The following is an 11,934-nucleotide window of genomic DNA, read 5'->3' on the forward strand; positions in this document are numbered from 1 at the left end:
TGCTGCCAGAGTATTTGTGAGATTTTTTTGTCGGAAAGCTGGTGGAAAGAAGAAAGCCATTGTATGAATTGGCAATTGGTGCAGCTGTCACTGTTGTAACTGAAATCTTTAAGCGAAGAAAAGGGACTATTGCTGCTTGAGCTAATGAAGTAATGGATAGCAATTCTGTGTCTTGTTTGTGAACAACTCAATCAAGAGAGATGAGTTTTCCTCGCAAAGCATGCATTTCATGGGTGATACTTGCTGACCACAATAACAGTAAGTGCCTGGAGTCTAGGGTGTAATTCCAGGTTCTGGCAAAAATTTAGACCTTAACAATCACAGTTTATTCTCCTCATTCTGTTTTCTGCGCTTCCCTTGTGTCTTTGTCTGGCTTTTCGTGTCTTTGCTTCCATCATGGAATCTTCCTGCGTAGTCAGCAGTGTGAGAGATACGAGGGGTGCAGGGAGGAGACTTGCCTCTTTTCAGTGGCCATGTTAAATGGCAGAGTGCCTTTCGGTCAGGAAGGCAGTTGCAAGGGAAACTGCGGGGATCTTGGCTGCAGTACTCTGTTATGGGGATGGAGCATGCAAAAGCACGGCTGGTATTTAGATGTAAGATTCTGTTAATGAACATCATAAGCTGTGTGTTCCAAAGGGGCTCAGCCTAGCAGACTTCAGATGCTTTCGCTGAGGAAATAGTCTTCTGTGATGCTGCAGTGGTGACCTACATTGAAGAGGAGGAAAAGTCAGTCATTCTAGTTCAATTATGTTAAAACTTTTCAATCAGCTAGAGGGCTGTTCACAGCTCTTCCTCTGACATACTGTGTCTATGTTCTAGCAAGATCCAATTAGAGAAACATTTGCATTTGTTTATATGATTAAAAATTTAAACACATCAGGTAAGTCTGCCTCAAGGGGTGATGCTTGTTCCCCATACCTGCTCTTCAGCACTTTCTGAAGATCTCTTGATATATCAACTTCCCGCTGTTTTTCTAGGTGGTTACCACCTTGTGAAAATAGGAGATCTCTTTAATGGACGATACCATGTGATTCGGAAGCTTGGATGGGGCCACTTCTCCACTGTGTGGCTAGCTTGGGACATCCAGTAAGTCTTGCTATTCTAGCTAGAGTTTCTGGCAGGCATGCGCCGCGTTGCACAAACATGATCGGGAAGCATCTTTTCACCTTTGGACAGAAACGCAAAACATAGGGGTCCACATCCTGGCACAGAAGTTTCTTTTGACATGGCGCATGCAAATGTGTGGGAGGGAATTAACAGGGCAGCCCACGTATGTGGTAAGAGTGCTCTTGTGTTCAGTAATCTCTGACTTACTTCATTTGAGAAATGACTTAACATGGGTGTTTTACAAAATGAGACCCAAAGGCAATCTTCATGAGTGCTTGAACCTTATTTTTCCATGATGCCTTCAATAAGTAGCTCTCTTAGGTGCGAAGGAATTAGGATAATCCTGGAGAATAAATTCTTTGTATGAGCATTAACAATCTCCAATTTACTTACCGTGTGTGTGTAGAGGGAGGAGATTTGTGGCCATGAAGGTGGTGAAGAGTGCAGAGCACTACACAGAGACAGCACTGGATGAAATCAAGTTGCTAAAATCGGTGAGTGCCTGAGAGTGGGGTTCAATTTTTATTTTTTTAAATTAATTTTGGGGAGTTCATGTTCATCATGTGCTTGATATTTCTGGATCATCTAGCTGCAAAGAATTTGGACAAGAACCTAACAGCAGTGCAGTAGATCTGACTTCAAAATAAATTCTTGCCTGGTAATTACCTCAAGGAACACAATCCTGTTTTTCTCTGCAGGTTCGCAACAGTGATCCAAATGATCCAAGTAAAGAGAGAGTTGTTCAGTTATTAGATGACTTCAAGATCTCAGGAGTTAATGGTTCTCGTATCCTTTTGTGAAATAAAGGCAAAGAACTAAATAAAGTTGGGAGTTTGCTGGATAGCTGTCATGCCGGGGCTGGTGTGTGATGCCCAGGCAGCCCTTTCACTGTCCAAGAAAACCCGCCATAGAGTTTTCTCTGGTTCCAGACTGCCTGCTAAGCTCAGATCCAGGATGATCATTCAGTAAGATGTGTCAGTTGTGGAGACGGCGCTGCTTAGTCACGCTTTTAACGAGAGAGATGGGTGGCTGAATCTGCTTTGTGAATCAGGACTGCATGTCCGATGTGCCTTTGTGGTAAGAGAGCCCGTCTGGCTCAGCCCTTCAATTCTGCAAGCAGCGTGGTGGTAACCTCTTATTTAAGCAAAGCAGTACAAAATTTTAAGATCGCTAATGAAAAAAAAACATGCAGTCTGTAACGTGATAATAAGAGTGTTTTCTAGTTAGGGAAGCATTTTACCTTGGCCTTTTATCAATGTTGTTAGGATGTGTGAAGTGTATTGCTTTGAAAATACGCTGCTGTTCTGTGAACGCCCTTCTAGTAAGCAGCTATTTGTGCAAAGTCCTAGTAATACACCCTTAACATCTGAAATTTATAGAGTTTTGTGCATGTTTCTGCTTTGCAGTACCTTGAATTTTATTTCAGTAAGAATTAAGAGGGTGCTTGAGAGAACTGAGCTGTAGGTTATACACATTTTAACACTTTTAGAACACAATAGCCCCATAATGAGTTTCCTCTATTTTTTCTGATACCTAGCACTGAGTGTTGTCTTGATCTTGTATTTCTTTTGCTGTTGTGAAACACATGCATGCTTTCTGCCAGTGTAGAACAAAAGCAGCCTAATAAACTCCTGGAAGTTTGGCTTCTAAAGCAAACGTGCAATACTAAATATGTCACTAAAGTGACTGTAGCTGTTGAGATCTTACAGACAAAAAGCAGATAATGTAAATATTGTTGAAGTACAGGCTTGTCAAAAGTTTGTTTTGCTGGTAAAGAAGCAAGGAAGGGCAGAGAAAGTAACTTAATTGTTCTGAAATTAATGACTTATGAAATGGAAATTGTATTATCTTTTCAGTTAATGCTGGTACAGAGAGATCTGGCATTGAGTTTTCCTTGGGGCAAGAGCCTACGCTGTTCCAAAATGCGCCTTGTTGGCTTGAAGCTGTTTCAATACTAGCTGGAAATACTGATGCATGCTTGCTTGTGTAACTGGCTTCCACCCAAAGCAGGAGTTTGCTGCTGTTGCCCTAACCAACTCCATTCCTTTGTATTTTAGGTTTGGGATAATGACACCGATGTGTGGGATAGGATGGTGCTGTTAAGGAAGGCAGCTTCTCTAAGCTGTGTCAGAAGGAAGAGGGTTTTTCACTATAAAGTGCTTAACTGGTATGGATTTCTTTTGATCCTCAGTCTTGGGAATTCAGGGCTCCTTGATTCAGGGTGTCCACCTTTTTCCTTGACTGAGTTACAGATATCTGTATGGTGTTTGAAGTTCTAGGGCATCATCTCCTGAAGTGGATCATCAAGTCAAATTATCAGGGGCTTCCGCTCCCTTGCGTCAAAAAGATCATCAAACAGGTAAACCCTAGTTCTGACTGCACTGTTCCCCTTGACCCAGCGAGAACTCTTTCAATGATCTTTCTCAGACCCAAGAAAACAAAAGTTAGAAGTCAGTGATGTATCTCATGCAACGAAATCATTCTTGGGTTAATATTGCCTTTCTCTACTGCAAAAACTTTCTGCTACGGATATTTATTTTCTGACACTTAAACCATAATGGGAAGCTGGCTTTGCTTTTAACCTCTTCTTACCCTGGTTATTCCTCATAAGTGCAAGTTTTTTGTTTGTTTTTTTTTTTTTTTAAATCAAGTCACAAGTAAGTACAGCGCTCAGTGATGGGAAGAGCAAGAGAAACCTGTTCTTCCTGCTGGATGTTTGCCCAAGAAGAAACATTGTTCTGCGTGTGAGGTGGAGGGGAGGAGGAAAGCAGGATTTTATTGTAGGGTATTAACTTGCCACAGTTGAAAAATCTAACCTTCACTTATGAGGGTAAAGAGACAATATTTTAAATTCATAGGTATAATCTGTATGCAAATCTATATTTTCTGGAACTGAGTAGTAACAACTGATCACATTAACTCTAATTTGTATTCTCAAACACTGAAGTCCTTTAGATTGACTAATTATCCTATGCAATTTTGCATTTTCCCTTCACTCTCAGCTTGCTTATTCTTTGCTTTTTCTAATGATTGATTTCCTTCTGTCCTGTCTGCAGGTTCTTCAGGGTCTGGATTACTTGCACACAAAATGTCGAATCATTCATACAGATATTAAACCTGAGAATATTCTTCTCTGCGTTAACGACCAGTATATCCGCAGGCTGGCTGCAGAAGCAACAGAGTGGCAGAGATCTGGGGCTCCCCCACCATCTGGCTCTGCAGGTGCTTCTTTTCCTGAAAATTGGTGCTATTTCCCCCCACACCCCCCAAATCATCACTAATCTCACTAGGGAAAACCACCTGAGTACAGTGGAACAATAATGCAAGTCAACTCTGAAAAGCCAAGTGTAAATTGTGACATTAGTGATAAGTTGTAACTCAAAGATGATGGGGAAGGCAGTTGTTTATATAAGAAAAATGGAGGATACACACATGCTGGCACCTGCTTTTAAATCGGCTGCACTGGTAAAGTAGGGCGGTCTCATACAGCACACTGCAGAAATGCTAATGCACTCAGTACAGTGCTGGAGTGAAGATGTGGTGAGGCACTTCTCGCATTTTCTTCAGCAGTTAATTTCCTTTTGTTGTGTGGTGCTGGAAATGCGTTTCATGAACCTCTCAACAAGATGATTTACCTGGCATCAGTTTGCAGAAGTTTGAAAGCCTTGTGGCAGAAATAGCTTCCTTCATGTGCTAACTGACCTAAAGATCTGAGAGCAAATTCTCTCTTGTTCCTAGTTCCTCATTTTCGTCCTCAGAATATCCATCTGTACCAGTGCGTAGTTTTCAAGAACTACTGCAGTGTGTATCGGAAGGCTGTCTGTCATCATCTGACAACACCAGCATTTAGCCGAGCCCATCATAGCATAGCAGAGCTTAGGGAAGCTGCCTTAACTTTGGTATTTTAATGCTTTGGTTTGCATTTTCTGTTCTGTAAGATGCATAATACATGCAGTAAATGAAGCTGTACGGCAGGAAGTGTAAGTCTTTGATATCAGTCAAGCAAGTCTGCTATGTGTAATTTTAATTATGTATTTATTTACTCATTTCATGTTTTTCTTGATATTTTTTTTTTTTTATTCTGGCTGTGCTTTTGTAGAGAAATAAGCCTTCAAAATAACATTTGCCAATATCTTTAAAATGCTGTTTCCAAACCACACAGGAAAAAGCTTATCTTCAGATAAGAAGGCAGTTGCAGTTTCTTAATATGAACATACTAATTTCCTGATCTTCCTTTCCCTTTCAGTAAGCACTGCACCACAGCCAAAACCAGTAAGTGTAATAGCTTTTGTGCGTAAGTATATATCTACTTATAGTATCTACTGCATCGTAGTGCAGTCAGCATTAAGGGAAAGCAGCCTTATATCAGAAGGAAAATTGTGATTTGTGTTTGTCATACATAGGCATGGGGTTCATGCTGTCTTGGAGATACAAGGAGTATTAGCTCATGTATCTCCAGAGTGCGTAGTCTTTTTGGTGGTCCCAAGATCTGTTGTGAAGGTGACTGTTGTCTGTGGCATCTGAGGTCCTTCATTTGGCGAATGCTGTAGGTTTCTCAGGTCAGGACAGATGTGCACTAGTAAGAGCCATAGACAACTGCTCCAAAAACCTTAATAACTGCTTTTCATTTTGGAGAACAGCTGTCTCTAGAGTTTTCATTCCAGACTGCTTCCTCAGCTCTTAAATAAATTAAAACTAGACATGTCTTGGAGCTACTGAAATACGAGATGCTAAGTCCAATTTCTCTGCTTGTTTATGTGTAGGCTGACAAAATGTCAAAGAATAAGAAAAAGAAGTTGAAAAAGAAGCAGAAACGGCAGGCTGAGTTGTTAGAGAAGCGAATGCAAGAGATAGAGGAAATGGAGAAGGAAGCAAGCCCAGGGCAGACACAGCCTGAAGAGGAAGAGGAAGCTCAGAGCCCTCTGGAAATGCTTATAAAAGTTAGTCCACCGGAGGAAAATGTCAGCAAAAAGACAGGTATGGACCTGAAGTATTGCTGAAGCAGCACAGCGTTGTCCTTTTACTCATGCTGGCATGAGTAGAGTGAAAGAGGCTAGGAAGTTTCTTACTAACAAGCTGGATTAACGAATGATTGTGTTTGGTTACGTTTTGAGAACTGCCTACTTCCGAGGGCTCCCTTGAACAGCTTCAGCTATTACTCTGTTGAGATATATTCTGCTCTCTTCTTCTTTTCCCCCCTTCCAGCTGAAGTCGTTGTACAAGAGCCATCTGTTCTGATGGAAAGCAGCGTAGAAAAATGCGTACCAGAAATAAACTGCAACGGAGTGATACAAATGACGGACTTCCCAGACTCCGGCAATCAAGGGTCTGTGCGACTTGAGGATGACCTTCACAATGCCAATGACTGTGGCGATCACCCTCGTACGCAGAAGGAGAACTTCCATAGTTGTAATTACAGCCAGCGTAACGGTGAAGCGGAGAACAGGCCTCAAGAAGCAATGTCGGACTCGTTCGTGCCCTTAGTTCCGGAAGATTCCATGGTGTGTCAGCCCACCTCCAATGAAGAACGATCTTTCAATGAGCAGGAGATTAACCATTTGCAAGAAAGCATCCGGACAGAGATACCGTCGGAGGACGAGAATGAGAATAATAGCCCGTCAGACAACAAAGGTATAAGAGGAGCCCTGTAAGAAAGGGCTCTGTTCTCCTTTGTGTGGGAGAGTTGTGTTACGACGCTTCGTCAGAGTATTAATAGAAACCTGAATTTTGTAGGCTGGAGTGATCAGAACCACCTGCCTGAGACTCTTCCTGCCAGGAGTAATTAACCTGACAGTCCTACTCTGAGACATACACTGTTTGTAGCTTCCAGTTACAGTTGTACCTGAGTTTTGACTATTGCATAATATCCCGCTTTTTAAAAGTACCTATACATCTGTTTTTCAGTATAGGAACTCCTTTGTATCAAGTGTTGCACATGTGATTTGCATTAACAGTTAGAAATTAAGTCTACAAATTGTCACTGGCTGTTAAATTATGAGTTGAGTACTACTCAGTGTGTTCTGGTAGTTTTATTTTTATCATGGGGCATGGGTAACTCCTCTCAGTTACTTGAGATGAGTAAATGTGTTCCCACAACTGGAAATGCAGCCGTTCTAAAGCAAAGCTTATACTGTGTAGGGAAAAAAAAAAAAAGATGCCTTTGTTTAAATATGGTTTGTTTCAGGGAGAAAAAACTGGAAGTCTTGTAGTTTGGGAGAATATAAGACAATCAATAGTTTAAACTGCAGTTTAAATGCATTCCAGTGTGTGTGTGTTAAGAACTTGAATCAATTGATAAACTTTCTGCTTGGAGGAGGGAGAAACTAACGTTTGTACTTCTTTTCTAAAAAAATCCTGTAGCATTTTTTGGCAGGGTATTGCTGGGGAGTTACATGCATGAAAAGTAGTGCCAGTGAGATTTAAATATTTTGAAACCTGAACTGCATTTAGTTGAATGCACCTGCTAGATTACTAGGTGTATTTTGCTTCTCACAGCCCTCTCCCAAATTGCTTTAGACCTACAGCTGGATGTAATTTAGTGACTTGGTATTTTTGCTCTCTGCTGTGTCATTAAGGTTTTCTCAATGTATACTTTAGCTCTTGTAACTGTCTGTGTTGCAGCAGTGAGTGATGGCTCTGTCAAAAGATGCTATAATAGGTGAACTCTCCTTCAAAGATTTAGGAGGACTTGAGGGTTGAGAGAGGGTTGTTTTGTTGCTGGCAATGCCCTTATTTAAAAAGCTTGTTTAGATATAGACAGACTGTTTAAGGCTGGGAAACAGTCGCTAATTGCATATGCTTACTTGTCCTTCTGCTTTGTAACACCAGTCGGGTGTTAATGGTGGTATCTCCGCTGTTGGTAGCGCAGGCTGCTGGGTTTTATACCTAGGTTTCAGGGAGGGAAAAGTTCTGATCCATAAGCAAAGCCCCTTCCTGGGTAGGGAGAGGGTGCTGGGATTTGGATGACAGATGGTGACACTGGCCATGTAGCTTTAATCAGCTGTTGTACATGTTGCCTCTAGGAAAATCAACTGCTGGGAATTTCCTTCTTAATCCTCTTGAGCCCAAGAATGCAGATAAGCTCAAAGTGAAGATTGCTGACCTAGGAAATGCCTGCTGGGTGGTAAGTTTACAGTCTTTTCACATTGACTGTTTAAACCTGCTAATTCGTTCACAGTATGCCAAGATGGGAAAGGATCTGCAAAATAAATTCTTGGGCCTGCTTGGGAAAGTAGTGACAGTTTGAAGCTGTGTTTGGGGGGGGAAGAGAGGGGAGTGGAGACTCGAACGTGGGATTTCAGCCTGTGTTCTGGGTGCCTCTCGCTGGTCATGACATCACTTCTAATAGGCCTGTGAATGGTATCACATATAATGTGTAGAAATCTGCATATGTGAAACTTCTGAAGGAGTCTGGCTCTCCTGGAGAGAGTGAGTTGCAAACAACCGCTCTGATGTGCTAGTTTTGTGGTTCGTTAGCTTGTCAAACCATTTCAGTGGATTCATGAGCACATGAAAGAGACTCAGAGTTTTATGCTTTGATGGCTGTGCTGCTTTTAAAGGTTTGACGTTTCAAATAGAACAAGTGTCTGGTTTACTTGGCTTCTTAAATGGCAAAATACTTCCGATCTCATGGGAGAGATGAGGCTCAGGCTCAGAATTGCACACCAGGCTTGCAGCACCTGGCAGGGTGGTCTCTCTTACATTGGTCTTGCTTATCCGCTTGAAGGTAGCTGTGTCGTGGCCTGTCTGTCGTGATCGGAGAGGGTGCAGCTTCTGAAACAGTCCTTCCTTACTCTATTTTTGTGGCTTGCTTTTCTCTAAATTGCTGGACTGTTTTACTTAAGTAGGAGCGTCTCACGTAGAGCAGTTAAACAGTACTTGTAGGAATATAAGGATATATTTAATGAGGATGTAAAATTCAGATTAAATGTAACAGGAATGGCTTTGGATCTACTCTGGCCTTCCAGGCTGTTGATTCTCCTCTTATAAGCAGTCTCATAACTGTTCAGTAAAACATTTCTTCTGTTTAGCACAAGCACTTCACTGAAGACATCCAGACAAGACAGTATCGATCCTTGGAGGTGTTGATAGGGTCAGGGTATAACACCCCTGCTGACATCTGGAGCACAGCGTGCATGGTGAGTGTGATCATCTGGGGGATTTTAAACTGTTTCTGTAGGGCTTTCGGGGCAGCTCAGGTGCTGCACACTCTGGACTGCCAGGTTACTAGCCTGGCCTGGCAAAAAAACCTCGCAGGTGTTCAGCCGACTTACAGACTTGCTGAATACCATGCTTCCATACCAAAATTTTTGGGGAGTTTTGGGGTTTTTTTAGTTGGTAGGGGTTTTTTTGGTTGGTGGAGTTTGGGTTTTTGGGGGGTTTTTGGTTTTTGGGTTTTTTTTTTTTCTGTTTGCCACATGTGGCTTTCCTTTTGAAAGTTTTGTTGTACAGCACTGGCAGATTTCAAATATGATTGTACATTGTCGTCATGCTTTCTGGAAAAACAAGACAACTATGCAATTCTGAAGACAAAAATCTTTCTATATAAAGAGCCTTTCTGCTGCATTCAGCACTGTTTCACAGATACCTTCAGTATATTTTTGATATTTTAATTGTATGCATGCTCTGCATGTTTGGAATCCTTTTATAATCTGAGTAATGCTGAGATGAGGCTGTAGCTGTTCCCGTAATAGCTGGCAAATGTAGAATATGAGGATTAAAAAAAAATAATCAGTCTAGTCAGTTACTCAGTGTACCTCTTTGGTGTCTCCATTCTCTGTTTTCTACAAATCAGAGCTTGAGGTTTGTATTTTAAACTTGGGAAATAGTGAGTAAAATAATTTCCGCTGTCTGGGAGAACAAGCTGAGATTTTGATGAATGTGGTGAAAGAGAATGCGGTAGGGTCATGCTGTCTCTGCAGAACATGGGGCCAAAATGATACAGTGGTTACTCACGAGTCCTAATTTACTAGTTTGTCAACAGCAGTCCCTAAAAAAACCTAAGAATACAGAAAGTCAGAGGTACTGTTTTGAGTAAAAGTGAATATGTAATGGGTAAATGTCGTGGAATTTAGGAGCGGTGAGTTGAAATGAATGAAATGTTTTTCTCATTTAAAACATTTTTGTATCTACAGACAAATGTTCAGGGATTAACTGTTTGAAAAATGTCTCATCTGAAATCTGGGGAGAGGGGAGAATCTTTCTGAAAAAAACCAAACAAACCCTAGAGTTTGGACATGACACCATTTTGCAAAATGCTGTTGAGGCAGAAGAGAGGCGAAGCGCATGAAATGCCTTAAGTTTTTACAGTTTCACACAAGCGTACTGCATTACCCCGCGTTCCAGAATTCATCATAAGTATGTCTATGGTGTTGTTTAATGCAGTTGTTAAAATGTTGCAAAGTAATTGCACATCTTCAGATGGTAATGATGTACTGGAGTTTTGCAGGTTAATCTTCCAGCAGCTTTGCTTCTTGCCCACAGAGATATGCAAAAATCAATCTGCAGCACATCTGACGGTGTGCGAGATGTATTAAAGTGATTTAATGTGCTCATTTCTCTTTGTTTAGGCCTTTGAGTTAGCAACAGGAGATTATCTCTTTGAGCCTCATTCTGGGGAAGATTACTCACGGGATGAAGGTATGTTTGTCTAAGTCTCTTCCTTTTTTAAATGGGCCACGAAATACAGGTTGCTTCTTCAGGATGAGCCTTCTCCTACGAGTTAGCAATGCAAAGGCTCCTTGCAAACAGATTATTTACCCAACTTGGCACCAACTGTGCTCAAGCCTCTGCAGTAAAACACTGCAATAAAGTCCATGTTCTTGTTCTGGTGTTTCCCATTCCTCTTACCGCTGGAGTCTGTCTTGCTTCTCAGACTGATCGTGCCTCAAATTGCCTTTACCTCTTTCCCCTTCCCCCTTGACTGGGGTCCCCAGCGTAGGAAGGACATGGACCTGTCTGAATGGGTCCAGGAGAAGCCCCAAAAATTATGAGAGGGCTGGGACCACCTCTGTTGGGAGGACAGGCTGAGGAGCTGGGGTTGTTCCACCTGGGAAGAGAAGGCTCTGGGGAGACCTTACTGTGGCCTGGCAGTACTGAAAGGGGGCTTATAAGAAAGACGGGGACAGGCAGTTGTCTTGTGAGGATGTGTCTCATTGTCTTTTTCTTTTGAAAAAAATGCAGATCACATTGCATTGATCATAGAACTTCTGGGGAAAATACCTCGCAAGCTCATTTTGGCAGGAAAATATTCCAAGGAGTTTTTCACCAAAAAAGGTAAAAGGAGACAAAGCAAATGTCACTTATCCCCTCATCCCCTGCCCCAAATACACAAGAGTGCCTTGCTGGAAATACTAATTAACAATAGATGCTGGCAAAGATGCCTCTTAAAGCCTTTCATAAAACAAAGGAAAGACTTAATCAGTAAAACAGCAGCTAAATATAAGACGTTCTTGTCTAACTGCTAAAAGTATCCTACATCCTAGTACTTGGCATCCCGGTGTAGATCAAATACACCAGGTAGAAAAACAAGTCTGAAGAAATACCCGCAGTACTGATTTGGCTTTATTTAGCTGATCTTTGTCAACTAGAGGTGTTGACTCACCTTTGAAGTTGTCTCTAGACAACTTTGTTCCATTTCTAGCATGCCAGTCACCTAAATAGTGCTTTGTATCCTGAGCCGTGTTGCTCAGGACACATTATACCATTATCATAAAGCCCTGAATACCTCAGAAATGTACTGAGTCTCGAGAAGTTTTTGACCTAGTTTAATACTTCTTTATAAGACAAACGCGTTTTTGTTAGCAGTGTATTGCTTCCTCAAACATT

General features: G+C 41.6%; 1 protein-coding gene across 4 annotated transcripts in view; it reads left to right on the forward strand.

Annotated features, from left to right (window-relative positions):
* Nucleotides 1-11,934, forward strand: part of SRPK1 (SRSF protein kinase 1) — a 33,360-nt gene that overhangs the window by 18,610 nt on the left and 2,816 nt on the right. For all 4 annotated transcript variants that reach the window (XR_005107873.1, XM_037410521.1, XM_037410523.1 and 1 more), the window contains 12 exons: nt 978-1,086; nt 1,514-1,601; nt 1,806-1,893; nt 3,360-3,466; nt 4,164-4,329; nt 5,354-5,379; nt 5,871-6,084; nt 6,313-6,738; nt 8,130-8,230; nt 9,138-9,245; nt 10,677-10,746; nt 11,290-11,382. Coding sequence is in view for 3 of the 4 variants with exons in the window: in XM_037410521.1 (XP_037266418.1) it covers nt 978-1,086; nt 1,514-1,601; nt 1,806-1,893; nt 3,360-3,466; nt 4,164-4,329; nt 5,354-5,379; nt 5,871-6,084; nt 6,313-6,738; nt 8,130-8,230; nt 9,138-9,245; nt 10,677-10,746; nt 11,290-11,382 (1,596 nt within the window). In the remaining variant the exon portion in view is untranslated. The remainder of the gene's footprint in view (nt 1-977; nt 1,087-1,513; nt 1,602-1,805; nt 1,894-3,359; nt 3,467-4,163; nt 4,330-5,353; nt 5,380-5,870; nt 6,085-6,312; nt 6,739-8,129; nt 8,231-9,137; nt 9,246-10,676; nt 10,747-11,289; nt 11,383-11,934) is intronic.

This window comes from Falco rusticolus, chromosome 17 (assembly GCF_015220075.1).
Source record: "Falco rusticolus isolate bFalRus1 chromosome 17, bFalRus1.pri, whole genome shotgun sequence".
NCBI classification, from domain to species: Eukaryota; Metazoa; Chordata; class Aves; order Falconiformes; family Falconidae; genus Falco; species Falco rusticolus.